The sequence below is a fragment of the Thamnophis sirtalis genome, unplaced genomic scaffold, assembly GCF_051295495.1.
Source record: "Thamnophis sirtalis isolate CommonGarterSnake01/CBP01778 unplaced genomic scaffold, rThaSir2_p1.2 scaffold_6, whole genome shotgun sequence".
Taxonomy (NCBI): Eukaryota; Metazoa; Chordata; class Lepidosauria; order Squamata; family Natricidae; genus Thamnophis; species Thamnophis sirtalis.
In genome coordinates this window covers 8,116,214-8,138,189 of record NW_028261386.1, presented here as the reverse complement: position 1 = coordinate 8,138,189, position 21,976 = coordinate 8,116,214, and the positions used below count along the sequence as shown (strand labels likewise).

General features: G+C 45.8%; 1 protein-coding gene across 1 annotated transcript in view; it reads left to right on the top strand.

Moving 5' to 3' along the window:
* The window catches only part of CLUH (CLUH binding protein of NUMT mRNA), a 112,262-nt gene that overhangs the window by 32,982 nt on the left and 57,304 nt on the right, over positions 1-21,976 (top strand). Inside the window, exons 2-5 of the mRNA XM_087717186.1 lie at positions 9,713-9,897; positions 13,793-13,964; positions 15,597-15,740; positions 16,731-16,858. Coding sequence (XP_087573312.1) covers positions 9,713-9,897; positions 13,793-13,964; positions 15,597-15,740; positions 16,731-16,858 — 629 coding nt within the window. The remainder of the gene's footprint in view (positions 1-9,712; positions 9,898-13,792; positions 13,965-15,596; positions 15,741-16,730; positions 16,859-21,976) is intronic.

The following is a 21,976-nucleotide window of genomic DNA, read 5'->3' as shown; positions in this document are numbered from 1 at the left end:
CGGAGGCCCTCCCGAATTCCTGACCTTCCAGTAGGCCCATTTTTCACCCTCCCCGAGCCTCCGCGTGAGCCCTGCACTTACCTGCACCCAAATCGGGCCGCGTGGGGACTCCTGGGAGGTGAGGGGTGGGCAGGGCCAGCCAGGAGTGGGATTTGGGGGGGGGGGGTTCTCCGAACTGCACAGAATCTTAGCTAGAGGTTCTCCCGAACCCCTGCAAACCCCCAGCAGCCCAACTCTGGGTGAACCCATGGTTTTCTATGGGGTATTTTTTGCCAAAAGCCAGAAGTAGATTTGATTTACGGCAAAAAAAACATCACAATTTGCAGTCACGTGGCTGTGGGATGCTGCAATAACAGCTGTAAATGAAAGCTGGTGGCCGAACACCTGAAATGCAGACATGCGACCACAGTGGGTCGGCCCGGTCATCCGAACTTCAGAACTAGGTTGCTATCGTCATTTCAAACGGTCACCAAGCAACCAGCCATACTCTGTCAAGGACTGCCTGTAGTTTTTCCTCTTTTGGACGATCCTGGGGCATTATCTGCGGAGATTCTCAGTCATCCAGGTCATGGTTGTCTCAAAGGTGCTTTTTCAAAAGGCAGCCGGACTTCCTTTATTCTTCTTTGAAGACTAATTGATGAGAACTAAGGCCTTTTCAAGGGACGCGGTGGCTCAGTGGCTAAGACGCTGAGCTTGTCGATCAGAAAGGTCAGCACTTCGGTGGTTCGAATCCGTAGCGCCACATAACTGAGTGAGCTCCCGTTACTTGTCCCAGTTTCTGCCAACCAAGCAGTTCGAAAGCACATAAAAAGTGCAAGTAGAAAAATAGGGACCAATTTGCTGGGAAGATAACAGCGTTCCTTTGGCGTTTAGTCATGCCAGCCACATGACAATGGAGACGTCTTTTGACAGTGCTGGCTCTTCGGCTTTGAAACGGAGATGAGCACTGCCCCCTAGAGTAGAGAACAACGAGCACATATATGCGAGGGGAATCTTTACCTTTAAGGTCTTCTCTCTTCCCTATCATCCTGGCAGAACCAATGAAGCTTCTTGGATGGGAAGTGAAACAAAGTTTGAGTTTGAGTTTTATTTTATTTATATGCCGCCCTTTTCCCCCGAAGGGGAGTCAGGGCGGCTTACAACTCAACCAGGGAAGGGGGGTACAAACAAGAATTTAAAACAACATAAAAACAATGCATGATTAAAAACACAACAGTCATACCAATTCGAGACGGGGGCAACCGTTCTTTAGCCCCAGGCCTGTCAGAACAGCCAGGTTTTAAGGGCTTTGCGGAAGGCCTGGAGGGTGGTGAGGGTTCGAATCTCCACGGGGAGTTTGTTCCAGAGGGTCGGAGCAGCCACAGAGAAGGCTCTCCTCTGGGTAGTCACCAGTCGACACTGGCCGGCGGATGGAATTCGGAGGAGGCCTAATCTGTGGGATCTAATCGGTCTAGTGGAGGTAAAGAAAGTAAGTCCAGTTAGTTGCCTTTTGAAAAAGCACCTTTGAGATAATCATGGGGAATTGCTTTTTGGCTGATTGTTACAGATCTCCAATCTGATCTTTCAGCACCATGGGGGGAATTTTATCAGACAAAAGTTCTGTCCTCTTGTTAGTGTTTTCTGGGGAATCTGCCAGAGATCCAAATTGGGAACAGTGCCTTTGACGTTCAGGACACTAGAAAAGAGAAACGCCTGGAGACTGTTTTGAAAGGGATAGTAGTGAAAAGACGCTGGATGTATATGTAAGTCCTTGACTTACGACCACAGTTGAGACCAATATTTCTGTTGTTAAGTCAGGCACTCGTTAAGTGAGCTTTGTCCCCTTTTACGATTTTTCTTGCCGCAGTTTAAGTGAACCACAGCAGGTGTTAAGTGAGTAACACTGTTGTTAAGTGAATCCGTCTTCCCCATTGACTTTGCTTGTCAGAAGGTCGCAAAAAAGGATTACATGATAGCCCCCCCCCCCCCCGAGAGTGCAAATGTCATAAATGTGAGTCAGTTGAAAAGCGGGTGAATTGTGATTATGTGACCATTGGGATGCTGCAGGGGTTATAAGTGTGAAAATGGCCATAAGTCACTTTTTTTTCAACGCTGTTGTAACTTCAAACAGTCACCAAATGAACTCTTGTAAGTCGAAACAACAGTTTGGTCTGTTCCAACAAGCTTGGGGATTTTATGTTGTATAGGCTCCTTCTATATGGGCGGCATATAAACCCATTAAATTGCTAATTGCTACCCTGTTTCCCCGAAAATAAGACCTCCCCAGATAATAAGCCCAATTGGGCTTTTGAGTGCATGCGCTAAAATAAGCCCTCCCCGAAAATATTGCAACACAGCAGCAGCCATGAGGTGACCTCAAAAATAATATGACTTCCCCGAAAATAAGGCCAAGTGCTTATTTCAGGGGTCAAAAGAAAATAAGACCCTGTCTTATTTTCGGGGAAACACGGTATTGTCAGGAGTAAGGCTTGATGCAAAGCAGGTCAAACCAAGCAAGGCAAGTACTGTCGATTCTTCTTTGTGTAGATTTTTGGTGTTTTAAGCAGGAGGTGATCCACAGACCCAAACACACTAAACCAGTGTTTTTCAACCTTGCCTACTTGAAGATGTCTGGACTTCAACTCCCAGAATTCCCCAGCCAGCATTCGCTGGCTGTGGAATTCTGGGAGTTGAAGTCCAGACATCTTCAAGTGGCCAAGGTTGAGAAACACTGCACTAAACTGTCACAATTCAGTTGCCTAAGAACCATTTCTGATTAACAACTTTTAGATTGGGTTCACAAGCACATGAAGTTTATCAGTCACATCGAAGTTAGCTTGTGCAAACACCACACAAGTGTGTGTGCAAATGCACACAGACCAATTCCTGCTGTTTGTTGTGGCCCGACAGCAGAGCTGGCAGCCGATTCGGACATTGAGGAGGTTGGGGAGGAACATGGGCCAGTCCTGGAGTCTGGCGAAGGCTCTGTTGAGGGCTCTGGGTCGGAGGCAGAGAGGGGGCCAGGGCCATATGCCAGTTACCAGCTGCCTTCAGAGTCAGACATCAGTGAGGCAGACGAACAGCTGGAGCCTGTTCCCAGTGTGCGCATGCACAGAGTTGCCAGATGAAGCTAAAGAACAGGAGTCGACTTGGGAGTAAGGCCGGAGATAGACGATGAATGGCCCCTCCCAGAGGAAATAAAAGAGGAGTGAAAGGGGAAGGGAGTTTGCAGGAGACAATTAGTTCACTTTATTGGTTCGTGACTGGCAAAATGTGACTTATGACCATTGTTCACATTTATGACCGTTGCAGCATCCCCATGGTCACATGATCGGAATGCAAATGCTTGGCAAAGGACTCATATTTATGACGGTTGCAATGTCCCAGGGTCATGTGAAGCAAAGTTCGAGGGGGTGGGGGGGGAAGCCAGGTAACAACTGTAGCGATTCACTTAATCACTGTGGCAAGAAGGGTGGTAAAATGGAGCAAAACTCAACTTAACAAATGTTTCACTTAGCCACAGAAAGCTTGGGCTCAATTGTGGTCGTAAGCCGAGGACTGCCTGTATACTACAGCAAAATAAGGGCAGGGAATGTTTAGCAGTCTGTGCCTAGTTCAAATTATAATTTAGACCACGTACCACACACAAACTGCGGCTCCCGGCACAGATTCTGAAAGAGGAATGTTCTGGAATGCACAATGTGTGGCTCAAGAGCAGCCTTGCCTGCCCCCCCCCCCTCCTTGCCTTCCTTGGTGAGGATTAAAATGGCATTCTTTGCTTTTGCCACCGTGCTGGGTTTTTCTTTTATTCTTCCCTTTCTTGTAAGGAATTTGGTCTCCTTCCTAAAACGATTCCGTAGGGTAAGTAAGGCCGAGAGGCGGCCTGTAGTTCAAAGCCATCTGTCACGGGGCTTATGCAGAGATTGAATTTGCAATTTGAATTTGACCTTAAAAAAAAAACAACCCCTAAGATTACAATGTTATAGATTGGAAATGTTGAAAGGAACCGTGAAGATCATCTAGACCAGTGTTTCTCAACCTTGGCGACTTTCAGTCCTGTGGACTTCAACTCCCAGAATTCCCCCAGCCAGCTATGCTGGCTGGGGGAATTCTGGGAGTTGAAGTCCAAAGGACTGAAAGTCGCCAAGGTTGAGAAACACTGATCTAGACCAGGCGCAGGGAAACGACGCCCCTTTTATGAGTTATGGACTTCAATGCTGGCTTTGGTGCATCCATGCTGGCTCAGGAATTCTGGGAGTTGAAGTCCACGAGTCATAAAGGGCCCATCATTCCCTACCTCTGATCTAGACGAGGGGTCATCAACCTTTCAGACCTCAGGGACCACTAAATTCATAATTTTAAAATCCCACGGACCACGAATATGATCTGCCCAATGACTGGGTGGGTGTGACTAGGTGGTCACATGACTGGGTGGGCGTGGCCAACCCAATGTCATTCATGTTGAGGGACGCCTCACCGGCCTCTATTTCCCCCTCCCCTGCCAGCCCCTCCTCACCTCCCCGCCTAGGCTCCTTAGGGCCCCAACAGGAAGCAGTTGTTGGAGCTAAGCAGCCACCACGAGAAAGAGTTGGCAAAACATCTGGCTCAGTTAAAATTGGATCTGACCGAGAAGCTCAGCGGAAGCACCTCACTGAGGACTACGAGCTTAGGCTTTCCAAGCAGAGGGAAGACCTGCGGGAGTGCAAGGCCAGGTACCCTGCTGGAGGCTCACTGGGCTAAGATGGTCAGCCAATTCCAGGCCCTGATACAGTCCCACTGGAACGAGGCCCACCAACTCTCTGCCACCAGCAGCACTTCCCTCCAGCCTTCACCCAAAGCCCCGCACCAGGAGGCTGAAGCAGCCCCCAAGTGGGAATTTCTGCCCACCTCCGACTCGCCCCAAAAGATCCAGAAGGGGGAGACTCTCTGCGGCAACACAAGCATTCATTGCACGTATCTGGCCCAGAGGCCGTAGTTTGAGGACCCTTGATTTAATGTAATATAAAAAATGCAAATAATTTTTCTGCGGACCACCAAAATATTCTCACGGACCACCAGTTGCTGGCCACTGATCTAGACTAACCCTCCATATGAGGCAAGAATCCACTACTACTGCAGGGATGGCCATCTATTACAATACAATAGCAGAGTTGGAAGGGACCTTGGAGGTCTTCTAGTCCAACCTCCTGCCTAGGCAGGAAATTCAATTCAATTCAATTTATTAAATTTATATGCTGCCCTTTTCCCCCCCGAAGGGGACTCAGGGCGGCGCACAACTCGAACCGGGGAGGGGAATACAGACAAAAAGATTTAAAAGCAACAAGATAACAATATATAATTTAAAAACTCACAACAGTCATACCATTCGAGACGGGGGCAACAGCTCTTTAGCCCCAGGCCTGTCGGAACAACCAGGTTTTGAGGGCTTTGCGGAAGGCCTGGAGGGTGGTGAGGGTTCGAATCTCCACGGGGAGTTCGTTCCAGAGGGTCGGAGCAGCCACAGAGAAGGCTCTCCTCCGGGTAGTCGCCAGTCGACACTGGCCGGCGGATGGGATTCGGAGGAGGCCTAATCTGTGGGATCTGATTGGTCTAGTGGAGGTAATTGGCAGCAGGTGGTCTCTCAAGTACCCAGGTCCAATACCATGAAATCCTATACCGTTCCAGACAAATGGCTATCCAACATCTTCTTAAAGACTTCTAGTGTTGGGGCATTCACAACTTCTGGAGGCAAGTTGTTCCACTGGTTTAATTGTTCTAACTGTCAGGAAATTTCTCCTCAGTTCCAGATTGCTTCTCTCCTTGATTAGTTTCCACCCATTGCTTCTTGTTCTACCCTCTGGTGCTTTGGAGAATAGTTTGACTCCCTCTTCTTTGTGGCAACCCTTGAGATATTGGAACACTGCTATCATGTCTCCCCTAGTCCTCCTTTCTATTAAACTATCTGGTCTCTGTTGATGCGATGGATTGAGTTTGGGGGGAAAAAAAGTTTTGTTTCTTCCCAATGGAAAGAAGATGCCACATATACCCAGAGGTTGATTTGAGGCAGACAGGGTTGGGTTTTGGGGTTGCTTGCTATTCGTGCGTCTTGGCAGGAAATAGGTTAAAGCTACATCACGAGTTTGTCTACACCCGTTTCAGCTTTAATTAAAAGAGGATGATTCAAGCCGAACTGAATTATTAGGTGATTTGTTTTCTCCTGTGCCTTCTTTGCTCTGCTTCTTCCTCCATTAACTGCCATGTTGCCTCTTTTCTCCCAAATATGTTTCCCCAGGCAAAAAAAAAAAAAAGAATGAGTCATTTAGGCGAGGAAAAATGCTAAGGGGGAAAAAAGAAAGATTAGCTTAATAAATCAATTTCTCCTAAGCATTCACACGCAAGAGCAAAAAAAAAAAGCAAAAGGATGTTAACTTGGGGCCGGTGGCTGCTGATCCTCGACTTACGACCACAATTGAGCCCAATATTTCTGCTGTTGAGGGAGACATTGGCTAATTGCCTCCCTTGTTGAGTTTTGCCCCATTTTATGACCTTTCTTGCCCCAGTTCTTAAGTGAACCTTCAGTTGGCTGTTAAGTGAATCTGGGTTTCTCACTGACTTTGCTTGTCAGAAGGTCGCAAGAGCGTGGCACGACAAAACCGTGCTCGACTAAAGCACACCCGATTAAACCGCGTCGCTGACGTCATCAACAGGGCGACAACAGCGAGCGTGGAGAAAGAAGGGTGCTTTAAATAGCGCTTTGAAAGCAAGCCGATTCAACTTAAGGTAAGGGTTAGGTTTAGGGTTAGGTTAAGTGTTAGGGTTAGGGTTAGGGTTAGGGTTAGGTTAAGGGTTAGGCTTAGGCTTAGGGTTAGGGTTAGGTTAAGGGTTAGGGTTAGGTTTAGGGTTAGGTTAAGGGTTAGGCTTAGGTTTAGGGTTAGGTTAAGGGTTAGGATTAGGTTTAGGATTAGGTTTAGGAGGGTTAGGTTTAGGTTTAGGGGTTAATTTTAGGTTTAGCGTTTACAGCGTGCTTCTGTCTCTGTGCTGTTGTCGCCCTGTGATGACGTCAGCTACGCGGTTTCGTCGAGCGTGCTTTAGTTGAACGTGGTTTTGTGGTGGAACCCGCAAGAGAGGACCACATGTTCCTGGGACACTGTGACCGTCATAAATACGAACCAATTGCCAAGCCTCTGAATTTTAGTCACATGACCATGGGGAATGCTGCAATGGGCATAAGTCTGAAAAACGATCGCACCTCACATTTTTCAGTGCCGTTGTAAATTTGAACCGTCGCTAAACAAATCGTTGTAAGTGAAGGACTACCTGTAATGTTTTAGAATGCCTCCTGTTTAAAGTAGGAACTTGGGTATGCTCCCTCTAGCAGAAAGCAAATTGATTTGCTGCTGCCTCGTCTTCCTCCCATCTCCCTTCTCTTTCTTCTCCTCTTCCTCTTTCTTCTCCTCTTCCTCTTTCTTCTCCTCTTCCTTCCTTCCTTCCTCCCTCCCTCCTCAAATTACACCCCAGTATGACCTCATTTTGAATCTCAAATCCTGAGCTGCTTTATGAAAGGACACAATTAGTCATCCTGCAGTTCCCAAATAATTTCTGAGCCCTAAATGCTGATCTGAGAGGCAGGATAGTAGAATGGATATTAATTCAAGTTGGGTCAGGTCAGTTAAATCCTATAAATGATTGCGGTTATTTGCACCTGTGGTGAGCCATGCTTGTTGGGGGTGAGAAAAAACGGGTAAGAGAGGAGGATCCTGTAAGAAATTTGGCAGCGATCATTCATCGTGTTCTATAAATTTAATGGATAGATTTAAATTGCGTTTCCCACACACCCCAAAGGCTCTCTCGAAGAGGGCAGAAGGAAGAGCGTAACCTTCTGATAAACGTCCAGGTAACTTAGATCACAAGTTATTGTAATAATTCTTATGACTACAACAATTGCAAAGCAGCTGCTTTTATTACTAGGCTATCAGAACCAAGGAAAGTGTTCTCTGAAATTGAACCTGTTAATGTAACGTATAAAATAGAGAAAGTTGTGGGGGTTTTCTCCATTGTTTTAGGGCAGCTGTTCTGAAAATGTGGTCTCAGAGCAGGGGTGAAATGCTACCGGTTCGGACCGGTCTGCCCGAACCAGTAGTAAAAAATGCTACCGGTTCACCTGAACCAGTAGCAAAAAATGCTACCGGCTCGTCTGAACCGGTAGTAAAAAATGCTACTGGTATCCCCGAACTGGTAGTCAAAAATGCTACTGGTTCACCTAAACCAGTAGTAAAATATGCTACCGGTTCGAGCAAACTGGTAGTTCTGACTATCAGCTGTGCCACGCGATTTAGATTAGCTAGAAAGCAGGATTTCACACAGCACAGTAGATTCCCCCCCCCCCCCCGTTGCTGTTCTACTTACCTTTGCAGACGTGCTCGGTAGCAGGCTCCACCCACCCACCTGGATGTCATCATGTCCATTTTTGATGCTCTGCACATGCACGGAAAGACCTGCGCATGCGTGGAGGTGGTGTGTGTGCTCACTTTTGCAAACTGGTAGCAAAGGCAAGTAGATTTCACCCCTTTCTCAGAGATCCCCAGAAGTTTTCATGGGGTGCATGAAGTCAAATATTTTAAAATATCCCAAGTTTTAATTTCTTATACAGTAAATATTGACAGATGTAGTCCACATAAAGCAGAGTTTTGTGGCATTTTTAGGAACATAAAAGGTGTGGGAGAAGCAGTAGCAGAACCTGGGGTGGGGCAGAGTCAAAAGAGGAATCGGTCTAGAATCCTGACATAGCCACAAGCAGACTAAATCTAAACTCCTTTGAAGTCCCTGGACCATTAGCTAACTCCAAGAGATGCTAATCATTAGTTGGGAAGATTCCTGTGCGTAGGGTGCTTAGCAATAAATCAGTTTAATTCACAGGTGTCAAACTCGCGGCATCATATGGTATTGAAATGTTTTTTCCCTTCACGGAACTGGGTTTTGTGTGGCCTGTGCGTGACGCATCCGGCCTATGGGCCGACAGTTTGACAACCCAGGTTTAATTAGACCTTCACCTGTGGACCTGATCTTTCTCACTTGACAAAGGGGTCCTCAGATCAAAATGTTTGAGGACCAGTGCTTTAAGGCATGCTTTCTGCAGGGCAATCATGAGGGCATGATCTAAAGCAAGGGTGTCAGACTGTTCATCATGGTGGCGTGACGTGACATATCGGGACTCCCCCCCCCTTTTGCTAAATTGGGTGTGGGCGTGGCCAGTGCGTGATACACCTGTCCCACGGGCTGGGAGTTTGACAGCCCTGGTCTAAAGTAAGGATGGGCAACAGCAGTGCGATTCACTTCCCTTCCCTACTGGTTCATAAATGTGAGCGAGCGCACGCACCGTGTCTCCCCATGCGTACCCTGTCTGTGCATGTGCAGCGCCTTCTGTGCATGCACAGTGCTCACGCATTACGTCGGGGTGAGTGGGCGGAGTCTCCCAGAGCCACCGCCACCGGTTCACCCAAACCGGAGAGAACCGGCTGAATACCACCTCTGATGGGCAACTGTGTCAACTTTATAGCCTGTGACTTTAACTCCCAGAATTCCTGAGCCAGCAGGGCTGAGTCAGGAATTCTGGGAGTTGAAGTCCACAGGACGTAAAGTTAACATAGTGAACCCACCCCTGGTCTAAAGTGCATTGCTGCGGGCGATTAGCACCCGTGCTATTCAAGGGCTCCAGATAGCTATAAACCATCTTTTCCTTCTTTCCCATGACCAGAAGTGCACCCTTCCACCATCGCTCTGATGAACGGGGACAGCTTGCACGAGAATGGCAAGGAGGAGGCCAGGCAAAATGACCATGAAGATCCAAACCATACAGACGACCAAGAGGTCATTGTCATCCAGGACACTGGTTTCACAGTTAAAGTCCATGCGCCGGCGGTAGAACCCTTTCCCCTACAAGTGAGTATTCCTGCAAAGCCGTTTGATCTAACTTTCTCTGCAAGTCTCCAAACCCTGATGAATCATCTGTTCGTCTGCCAGTTTAATTAGCAGTCATTGCCTCACATTCCTCTTCCCCAACCTGGTGCCCTCCAAATGCACAGGAACCACAGTTGCCAAATTTCCTAGCCAGTTGCGTTGGCATTTCCTGATGAAATCTCATTTGAGATGGGATTCTGAATCGAATCGAAACTAGGCTTTGAATTTAGATTAGATTAGATTAACAGAGTTGGAAGGGACCTTGTAGGTCATCTAGGCCAACCCCATGCCCAAGCAGGAGACCTTACACCATGCCACCAAATGGCAGTCCAATCTCTTCTTGAAAGCCTCCAATGATGAAGCTCCCACAACTTCCAAAGGCAACTTCTGTTCCATTGATTGATTGTTCTCACTGTCAGGAAATTTCTCCTTATTTCTAGGTTGAATCTCTCCTTGGTCAGTTTCCATCCAGGATTCCTTGTCTGGCCTTCAGGTGTCTTGGAAAATAGCTTGATCTCCTCCTCTCTGTGGCAGCCCCTCAAATATTGGAAGACTGTTATCATATCTCCCCTGGTCCTTCTCTTCACTAGACTAGCCATGCCCAGTTCCTGTAACCATTCTTCGTATGTTTTAGCCCCCAGTCCCCCAATCATCCTAGTTGCTCTTCTCTGCACCTTTTCTAGTCTCAACATCTTTTTTGTAGTGACCAAAACTGGATGCAGTATTCTAGGTGTGGTCAATTTGTTGCATGACTACTTGCTGTTCCATGTGGAGTAATTACAAAATAAACGAAGCTTCAGTTATCTGTGGAGATTCTTAAATCATCCAGGTCCTGGTTGTCCCAAAGCTGATTTTATCAAAGGGCAACTGGAGTTGTTGTTTTTCCTTTGAAAACCTTTTTCTTCTCCTTCAAGAAGCTGCTTCTGTTCTCCTGCACACTGCTTGGAGAGTCCAAGTATGGGTATTATCACAGTCTGCTTGCCCTGGACTGAGAAGTTTTTCCCTGGCCACGCTTCCTTGCGTGGCCACGTCCTCCAGAAAAAATTCTCCGTCCAACCTGATCGGATTGTTCTTCTGTGAGCTCCAGGTTTTTTTGAATTATTTTTCCCTAACTTGGACTCTCCAAACTGTCTTTTCCCTTTATTTCTCTTATTTTTTGCCTTATCTTCCTGAAGAGCAGCCAGGTGTTCTTCAAAGAAAATGTATGAAAATGTATCCCACCTAGGGTGTGGTGGACCTTTAAACCCTCTCTGGGTAACTCAGTAATCCTGCCAGATCCACGCTTCGCCTTCACCTCTTTTCCTCTTTTAAGGACTGGAAACAATCTGGAAAGTCCAGGCTTCTGCAGATGTTGGCTTCTTTGACAGTTCTGTTTACACAATCTTCTGCAGTTTGGCCAAAGTTCAAATAAGTGAGCAAGAAAGTCAATAATTTTCCCCCAGGGTTAAATTCTTCTAAAGCAGTGTTGGAACTGATTGGACGCATTTTTATTAGAAAAACAAGAAAAGCTGCATTTGGATGGAGTGGCATGTTTGAGGCTTTTCTACAGGGTAGGCTTTAGAGGAGGGATGGAGGCAGACATAAATGTGCTGGCCGGGGAATTCTGGGAGTCGAAGTCCACACACCCTAAAAGTTGCCAAGTTTGAAAAACACTAGCTTAGACTATTCTGAATGAGGGCCACTTTGGCATCGTGGTTAAGGCAGCAGGCTAGAAATCGGGAGACTCTGAGCTCTAGTCCTGCCTGAGGCACAAAGCCAACTGGGGAATCGTGGGCCAGTCGTTCTCTCTCAGCCCTAAGAAGCAAGCAATGGAAAACAGCTTCTGAAACCTTGGCAAGAAAAGTCAAGGGACTAGTCCAGGCATGAGTCAACACTGACGCAAAGACACACATACACCCACCCCCCCATTCTGTGAGAAATCTTGTTCACACTGTGTTAAACCATAGTTTGATTAACAAACCGTTAAATGGCTAGGTCCATTAACAGATGAAGCCCATATAACAGTGATGGCGAACCTTTTCCGCACTGAGTGCCAAAAAGGGAGTGCACATGCACGCATGGGGCACTGAGTGCAGAAAGGGGAGCACTTCGCAGGCATCTGAGCCACAACCAGGAAGAGGAGCTGCCCAGGGGCCATGCGCGTGCTGGGAAATGAACTTCTGGCCAGCAAGTCTTCCGGTTACTGCTGCACACATGCACGCACCAATCAGCTGGCCAGCATGCATGCTCACCATGGAAAATGGAAGACCAGCTCTTCCAGTTTCTGACACTGCAGGATGCAAAAAGGCCAACTGATCGTCACCTGCACGTACAAGCCAGAAACCTGGAAGAGGAACAGGAGATGCCACCCGTGCCAGGCTACATGGTTCCGTGTGCCACTTTGGGTTCGCCATCACGGCCATATAACATTATAAGAGTCATGGTGGCGGAGTGGTTAGAATGCAGTACTGCAGGCTACTTCTACTGACTGTCAGCTGCCAGAGGTTTGGCAGTTCGAATCTCACCAGGCTCAAGGTTGACTCAGCCTTCCATCCTTCCGAGGTCGGTAAAATGAGGACCCAGGTTGTCGGGGGCCATATGCTGACTCTGTAAACCGCTTGGAGAGAGCCGTAAAGCACTGTGAAGCGGTATAGAGGCCTAAGTGCTATTGCTATTATAGGCAAAGGGTAAACAAAATACCTTACAGTTTAGCAGGAGAGTTAGACATGTTTTAAAGCCATTGTGTAACTTTGCAGAGTTTTAAGTATTTGGGGGGCCAAAGTGTTATAAGGTCTCCTGTAATCACAGATAGATCTTGCAAGCTTTGACTGTCCATTTTGGCCATTGTGGCTGCTGGATAATATCTAGACCTATTATGGCCGATTTGTAGCAAAATCAAGCCAGACTGGTAGTTTGACCTGAATGTCCAGAGGAGCCAAATCAAGCCATCCTATGTATCCTTCTCCACCTCATTTTCCAGATCCAAAATCTGGGGCTCTTCATTTACAGAAGGAATCTTATTCCTCTTTGTGCATTTAGGATTCGGCCTCTTCCATTCGGCCTCTTCCATCTTTCTTCCTGTTTCTCCTTTCTGAATTAACATGATTATTCCTTAGCTTTTTAACAGATGCTTTCAAATAAAGTTAATGTTCCTCCTTTTCTCCAAGAGGTTTATTATTCAGCCATGTGGCTGAGGAATTTTGGACTTGAAGTCCACATATCTTAAACTTGCTGTGATTGAGAAACACTGGCTTTGTTGAATTGCTTACCACTGCATTTTTAAAAAAAAACTTGGTTTTATCCCTTACTAGCTGATAACCTGGCATTGCCCAGGTATTTATTTATAGGGTGAAAATGTCCAGACCAAAACGTAATTTCTAATGTTGGATTTTCCCCCTTACCAGAGGGAGCCCCCCTGTGGAGTACTGTAAAGCCGTTCGCATGGCAACTCCACTGCACTGCACAGTAGAAGCCATTTTATAGCAGTACAGTAGAAACCATTTTAAGCCACAACAGGCTATATCTTAACAGAACACACATCCCGAGGGGTGTTAAGGATGTCTTACTCCCACAGTATTTTTTTCCAGGGAGTAAGTTATCTGTGTACCAAGTTTGGTTGAAATTTCTCAAGGTGTTCCAGAGTTATGCTGGAACATAGATACATACATATAGCCTTGGATGGATGGATGGATGGATGGATGGATGGATGGATGGATGGATGGATGGATGATGGATGGATTGATTTTTGTAGAGTAGATCTGACTTCAATATGTGTTTGACTTTAAATGCATGAATTGTATATTTTGAAAACTCTTTTCACATGCCCTGTAGAAATCCTAAAGGAAAACTGTGGACAGTTGTGACTCTCTCTTCTCTTGTCTGTTTCTTGCTCCGCAAGGTGTCTCCCCAAGAGATGGTTCAGGAGATCCACCAAGTTTTAATGGACCGTGAGGATACCTGTCACCGAACGTGTTTCTCTCTGCAGTTAGATGGCAATGTTCTCGATAACTTTGCTGAATTGAAGACCATTGAAGGCTTACAAGAAGATTCAGTATTAAAGGTAGTTGAAGGTAAGAACGGATGTACAAGGAGTAGTTGAAGGCAAGAGTTGCTATCTTGAGCAAGGTTCATGGAAGGAAAGTCCTTCCTAAGAATTCAGTCAGCCATTTATCTCTAGATGGTATCTTCCAGATATGGTTGATTCCAAGCCTATTGGCTTGGAATTTGGGGGAATTTGGTGTATCTGCATGGACTATTTTAAAGATGGTTGCTGTAACATCTGGTATCAGAGGGCTCAAAAAGAGCCAAGGTGGCGCAGTGGTTAAATGCAGCACTGCAGGCTACTGCTAGATCAGCAGGTCAGCGGTTCAAATCTCACCGGCTCAGGGTTGACTCAGCCTTCCATCCTTCCGAGGTGGGTAAAATGAGGACCCAGATTGTTGGGGGCAATATGCTGACTCTCTGTAAACCGCTTAGAGAGGCCTGAAAGGCCTATGAAGCGGTATATAAGTCTACTGCTATTGCTATTGCTCAAGTATCCAGATGTTCCTCTTGATTTTCAAAAGATGGAATTGATCAAGAAAAGTCTTAAAGATATGTAAGGCTCAGGAAAAGACCATGTGAAAAGCACAAAAAGTGGAGACATTACATTTCTTAGATTCCAGGAGCTTGTAGCTGCCTCTGCAATAGTTTTAAAAGACAATCCGTGCAGAATATATTTTATTAAGTAACTTTGTATTGGTAACTTACAACTTTAAGTGGAATATTAACTTCAGGCATCGCTCAATTGAAGCTGATGAACCCAACGTTTTTAATATTATCCATTTCAATGCTTGTTTTGCACATTGCATTTCAATTTCAAGTATCCTAAGTTGTGTTTCTTTTTAATGTAAGTAGAAAGATAGGGCATAATTTAATAAAGTAGAGAGCTGAATACAGCTTAAGTTTTCAAACTTAAGACTATAATGGAACCTGCCAATTATGGCCACAAGTCACGACAGATGTAAAATGGCCCATCATATGACTGACCCAATTTTATGACTCTCTTTTTGTGGTGGTTGTTAAATGAATGCCAGGTTGTTATGCGAATATATTGCTCATTAGGAGACATTTTTGCCCAAAGCATCATGAATTGTCCCGGGACAATGGGACGCTGCAAATGACTGTAAAAGTGGGCCAGTTGCCAAGTGCCCAAAATGCAGTCACGTGATTTTGCATGGGCTGGCCATCAGAACTTTGGAACTGGGTCGTAAATATCTTTTGGGGATGCGGAGTTAGCTGTGGTAATCAGCAGGTTCTGACCAGATCTGGAGAACCAATAGCGGAAATTTTGAGTAGTTCAGAGAACCGGTAAATATCACCTCTGACTGGCCCCCGTCCCCATCTATTCTCTGCCTCCCGAGTCCCAGCTTCGGAGGAAATGGAGATTTTGCAGTATCCTTCCCCTGGAGTGGGGAGGGAATGGAGATTTTGCAGTATCCTTCCCCTGCCACGCCCACCAAGCCATGCCATGCCCACCAAGCCATACCCACAGAACTGGTAGTAAAAAAAATTGAATCCCACCACTAGGGGGAGTCCTTTGTACTTTCAAATGGTTGCAAAGCCACCAGTCATAAGCTGACAGTTATCTGTAGTGAGTTTTTTTTTTGCTTGTTTGTTTTTTTACTTTTGTCATCTAATCTCCATACTTGAAACCTTCCCAGAGCCATATACAGTTCGAGAAGCTCGGATACACGTCCGTCACGTCCGGGATCTCCTCAAGAGCCTTGATCCATCAGATGCCTTCAATGGTGTTGACTGCAACTCGCTGTCATTCCTCTGCGTCTTCACCGATGGGGACCTTGGAGGTATTGAGAAATATAGGCGCATGTGCAGTGGGAAGGAAATGCCTTGATGAGTCTCTGGAGCTTCTCAAACATTCAGGTCGTGATTGTCCCAGTTCTAAGTTAGAACTGAGGAAGCTTCTTGGATGAGAAGCGAAACATTTTCAAGAGAAAAAAAAACTCCAAGAAAGTTCACCCAAAGGTGCTTTTTCAAAAGACAACTGGACTTTTTCGTTTTTGTTTTGCTTCTCATTGAAGAAGCTTCTTCAGCTTCAATAGAATAGAATAGAATAGAATAGAATAGAATAGAATAGAATAGAATTCTTTATTGGCCAAGAGAGATTGGAAACACAAGGAATTTGTCTTTGGTGCATAAGTTTTCAGTGTACATAAAAAGACAAGATACATTCATCAAGAATCATAAGGTACAGCACTTAATGACAGTCATGGGGTGCAAATAAGCAATCAGGAAACAATATCAATATAAATCATAAGAATATAAGCAATAAAATTACAGTCCTGCAGTCATAAGTGGGAGGAGATGGGTGATAGGAACGACCAGAAGACTATTAGTAATAGTAATGCAGACTTGGTGAATAGTTTGACAGTAGTGAGGGAATTATTTGTTTAGCAGAGTGATGGCGTCCGGGAAACTGTTCTTGTGTCTAATTGTTCTGGTGTGCAGTGCCCTATAGCGTCGTTTTGAGGGCAGAAGTTGAAAAAATTTATGTCCAGGATGCGAGGGGTCTGTAAATATTTTCACAGCGCTCTTTTTGACTCGTGCAGTGTACAGGTCCTCAATGGAAGGCAGGTTGGCAGTAATCGTTTTTTCTGGAGTTCTGAGTTCTGAGCTTTCTTTCAAAGGGCTAACTTTTCAGTCTCTTCTTGGAAGCATGAATTGGACTACAGATGATAAATTCGTTTGTCCTCTCTTCTAAGTTCACCTACTGGGTCTCAGGGTGTTAATATCTTTTTTTTTTTTAAATCTCACCACCTCCCATGTTTTAATTCTAGAGAGCGGCAAGAGGAAGAAGAAGGGTACAGAATTGGAACAGATTGACTGCACCCCTCCTGAGCACATCTTACCCGGGAGCAAAGAGAGGCCCCTCTGCCCTCTTCAGCCTCAGAACAGAGATTGGAAGGTAGCATCCCTAGATCTGCCAACGGGAACTGATTATCTCTTCCAGTACTTGTTCAAAATGCCTCTTTCCACTCACATGTCTCCTCCCAGATAAACCCCACCTTTATTATTCCATGTCAAGGAAGCCCAACAAAGAGGCAGGCATTGCTTGGTCAGCCACATTGTGGGTATTCCTGTCCGAGTTTGTTGCATACATTCAAATCCAGAAGCACACACAGGTAACTGATGCAGCAGGGTTCATTAACTTCTTTATATACATGAGAATAGATGTATAAATGTACAATACCAACAGGTGTTTCTTCCAAGTAAACACAAGGCAGGAGAGTTACAGGCAAACACAAGCAGTTAGCTTCATTTCAGCAGACAAGCCCAGACGGACTGCTTGTTTACTTCTCAGAGCAGCAGCCTTCTTAAGTTTCTGTTTCAATTCTCTGCACAGACTTCTTTAAGCACCCATTGTCTGACTTAGTTGCTTTGCTTATTCATTGGCGAGTTTTTTCCCATGTCTCTCCCAGTCATGAATATTTTAACAATTTCCAACGTAAATCCCAAAGGGAGGGGAAAACATTGAAATACTACCAATGCGGACCGGTCCATTCAGTAATGTTATGTATATGTATTGTGTATTTTTTGGCTGGTGGCGTGGGAGAGGGAAGGAGGGACAGAGAGAAAGAAAAAGAGAAAGAGACTGAAAGGGAAGTAGAAAGCCAAATAACCCCGCCCCCAAATGCAAGGTTTATTTTTCTTTTAAAAATACAGGAAGCCATTTTTAATACAGGTAATGATAGCCCTTGTTTAGTAACCACTCCAGGGGTGGGATTCAGCTGGTTCGGAACAGTTCAGGCAAACCAAATGCTAATTTTATATGTGGTTCGCTGAACCGGTAGTTACAAGGACTGGCTGGCCCTGCCCACCCCTCCTAGGAGTCTCTGCGTGGCCCGTTTTGGATGCCAGATAAGTGCAGGGCCTTTGCAGAGGCTTTGAGATTTGAGAGGGTGAAAAACAGGCCTCCCGGAAGTCCGGAAACAGAGGAGGCCATTTTAGCCCTGGAGGCTCTGGAGCCCGGGGAGGGTGAAAACGCGCCCCAGCTGCTGTGGTGCAGGAAGCTGAGTAGGCCACTCCCACCATGGCCACGCCCATCCAGCAACCGGGCAGAGAACCGGTTGCTAAAACTTTTGAAACCCACCCCTGGACCACTCGTCGTTTTACAAAGGGTTGAGGCAGTGATTGGGTGCCCAGCAGGGGTGGGTTCTGGTTGTTACTACTGCCGGTTCGTTTATGAGCAATAAAAATTGATCTGCGCATGCGCAGAACCAAAAAACAAGATGGCGGAACCAGGAGAACCGGTTCAGGAGAATGGCAGGCCTGGGTTGCTGCCGTTTCCTACCGGTTCGGAATGGTTCGGCTGAACCAGTAGTAACCAGTTCAGCCGAACCAGTCCGAACCGGTAGGAACTCACCACTGGTACCTAGGCAATTTTTTCTTTTGGATCCAGAGACAGTAAATAAAGGGAATTTAAGGCATTTCTTTATTACCTCAAGCAAACAAATTTAAAAACATAACTTAAAAAGCATATACACCATGAAAGTTGACATCCAGATCTCTTATAAGCTGTCAGGAGCTCCTTAATAACAACAGCAGAGATACTCCAAGAGTGACCAGTTTCCACAACATCCAGGGTTAGGCTCCGTGCAGAATCTCCTCACAGACAATAACAACAACCCCAAGGTTTTTTTCATCAAAGCCAGGCACCTTGTGTCCCTGTTATGGTGAGGAGACTGCAAGATCTGATCTTGGCTGGCTGACATATAATTCTGGGATGGGAATTGAAAGTCTGAGACTTCCACAGTAAGGAAAGCTTTACAGCTTCATGACGGTTCCTTTATTCAATAAACGAGAATTTTTTTAAAAAGCAATTTACCTCAGAATGAGCTCTAAATGTCCAGACTTCTAATTTGAAGGAGAAACCAAAATATGTCACGAAGCTCCTCGAATCCATTAAGACCTGGTTGTTCCGGCAGGCCTGGGGTTGATGAGTTCCCAGCCCCACTCGAATTGTTGCGGCTGTTGATGAGTTTTTTAATCTGTTTTTTGTATTTTGTTTTGTCTTGTTTGTTTTCTTTGTATTGCCCCCTTCCCTATTTGGTTTGTTAGCCGCCCTGAATCCCTCCGGGAATAGGGTGGCATACTAGTTTAATAAACTGAACTGAACTGAACTGAATGAACAATGCTTTTCCACATTGCCACTACATTCCTTTGGTGGCTCTTCAGTTAAAAGGGCACTGGATGAGTGAGATTTATGATCAGTCCTCATAGTTGCGACCAACGCAGCAGCTCCACAATCATATGATGATCTATGATCTGGGCAAATGGCATTTGGTTCTGAATTATGATGGACACAGTCATGCGATGACCATTGGAGACCATTTCGCTGCTGGCTTCCAACAAGCAAAACTAATAAGAAAGCTGACAGGAGGTTGCAGGTGGTGATTGTGGGATGCTGCAACTACAAAGGATTCATCCAAAAACAGCATCTTAAGAGAGCCAGGACTGCTTTATAGCCGCATCTCTTAATGACAGCCCCAATTACCATCATTAAGCAAGGACCTCTTGTACCAAGGCAGGTCATTTGTCAACTGGTTCACAATTGGCTGTCAAATCATATTAGCTTGCCTATCGGTTCCAAGTAATGCCCCCAACAAAAGAAGATTCCGAAGCTTGAAGTTCCTCAAAGTTCCATTTTATTAGGGATGTCATATTGGCACATCTGGGAAAACCCGAATCTGAAAGCTTCCAGGTGTTCCCCACCCAGAAGAAAGTCCAAGCACCTACCCAGCACTCACATGTCCGTTACATGGTCCAATCAAAGCACCGTCCCAACTGGAGAGGCCTTCCAGTCACCCCCTTCCAGGTGCAGGGCAGAATGTCCTTGACTCTCGAAGGAAAGAATGTTGTTATGACTGTATATCTCCCCACCTCCATACGATCCTCCCTCCCAGTTTCCCACATGTGAAATGTGGCAGGTCTGAAGATCCAATGCCCAAGATGGCTTCCACGCCTGACAGGCCGCCCCCCCTCATCTGATGATCGAATCCTGCAATAATAGCAACATAGTGGGTTAACCAATTTTCCTAACCACCTCTCCCTCCCCTCCCTCCCAGGAGGACCCTTTGGCTTGTCCGGATATTTATATGGAATTGTTTCACTAATCTGTCTGCCTTTAAGTTCCAGCTTTTAACCCAAGTAGCTTCAGACAAAGGGTACCCCTTCCAGTGAACTGAGTACTGTAATCGTCCTCTAAATGACTGATCGTGGATAAGAATTTTCTGTGTCCAGTTTGCAGCTACTTTCCGCTGACCTTCGAGTCACTGCCCACAGAGTATATATTGTGGCTGCTGGGCCTCACCAGGATCTCACAGCAAGAAGCTGCTGCATGAAAACCCCAAAGCTTCCTAACAGAGCACATGCTTCTTAGCTCTGGAAATCTGGCACGATAGCAGAGGAGGACATTTCAAACAACAATGGGTAACATTTTGAGCGTGAACTACTCCAAATGCAAAATGCCCCCCTCAGTGAGAAACAGCTGCAAGGAATGAAGAGCAGAGTTTTGCTTGCATCAAAGTCATTAGTCTCCGGACCCGCTTCAAGGTGCTGGTCATAACCTATAAAGCCCTACATGGCATCGGACCTGGGTACCTGAGAGACCGCCTCCTGCCGATTACCTCCCGATTACCTCCCTCAGACCGATTAGATCTCACAGGTCTCCTCCGGATTCCATCTGCCAGCCAATGTCGGCTGGCGACCCCCCGGGGGAGAGCCTTCTCTGTTGCAGCTCCAGCCCTCTGGAATGACCTCCCCGTGGAGATCCGGACCCTTACTACCCTCCCGGCCTTCCGCAAAGCCACCAAGTCCTGGCTGCTCCAGCAGGCCGGGGGGCTTGTGAAACATCCAGCCCCACGGAAATTGTGAATGTTGTGTTTTTAAAGTGTTGTCTTTGTCTATTTATCCCCCTTCCCTTGTCTATTGTGAGCCGCCCGGAGGCCTTCAGGAGTGGGCGGCATACAAGACAAATAAATACAAATACAAATACAAATTTCGAGTTCAGATCTTTTTCTGCAAACCTAGAATCTTTTTATATAGTTGGAGATGCAGATCAATTTGAGGAGTCTGGAGATTTTGTGGAAGCCGCTTTCTTCCAAATCGTCATCTTTTTTTTCTGGTTGCCTCTGATTCTACCCGCTTTTCCCATCCTAGGAAAAACTTCTGGATTTTACTGCAGGAGGAAAGATCCCAAGTCTGTTTCATGGAAATACTGTGGGTTAACCATTTTCTGAATCCAAGGACCTTCCCATAAAAGAGGCTGTTAATTATTCCTCTGCAATCAGTCACTAGAAGGAACAAAGTCCAGAGCTGCTTTTCTCTTACATTTAAACCATTTTTCTGCTAAGATGCCACCAAGCCTCTATGAAGTATAAACACAGCACAACAGTCAAGCAGAAAAGTGGTTTATTGCATTGCACTAAATATAATATGCAGATTGTCCTTGAATTATAGGACTACAACGGCGACCAGAATTTCCATTGCTAATCAAGGTGTTAAGTGACTCACGTCCAATTGTATGATCTTTCTTCCCACGGTTGTTAAGGGAATCACTGCAGTTGTTAAGTGGGTCACTTGGTTGTTAAGCAAATCTGGCTTCCCTCATTGTCTTTGCTCATTGGAAGCCAGCTGGGAAGACCACAAATGACAATCACATAACCCGGAGACCCTGCAGCTGTCATAAAAATATATATCTTGGTTGCTAAGCAGCCAAATTTTGATCACATGACTCTGGAGAATGTTATAAACATAGGTGTGAGGAACCGGTCATAAGTCACTTTTTTCTAGTATCATTGTGACCTAGAACAGTCACTAAACAAAGTTGCAGGTCAAAAAGACTACCTTTAATTTGTAGTTTGTAAACTCTAGTTTAACATGATATATGATGTGACAGAATCTCTTCGTTCCAATCAAATCATGGTTTAGGGAAACGAGTAAACCCACTCAGTATAACTATCTCAAGTTGTGCTCTGATATCAAAAGCCACATTAAAGATGTGGGCGAATGAAGAATTCTGGGA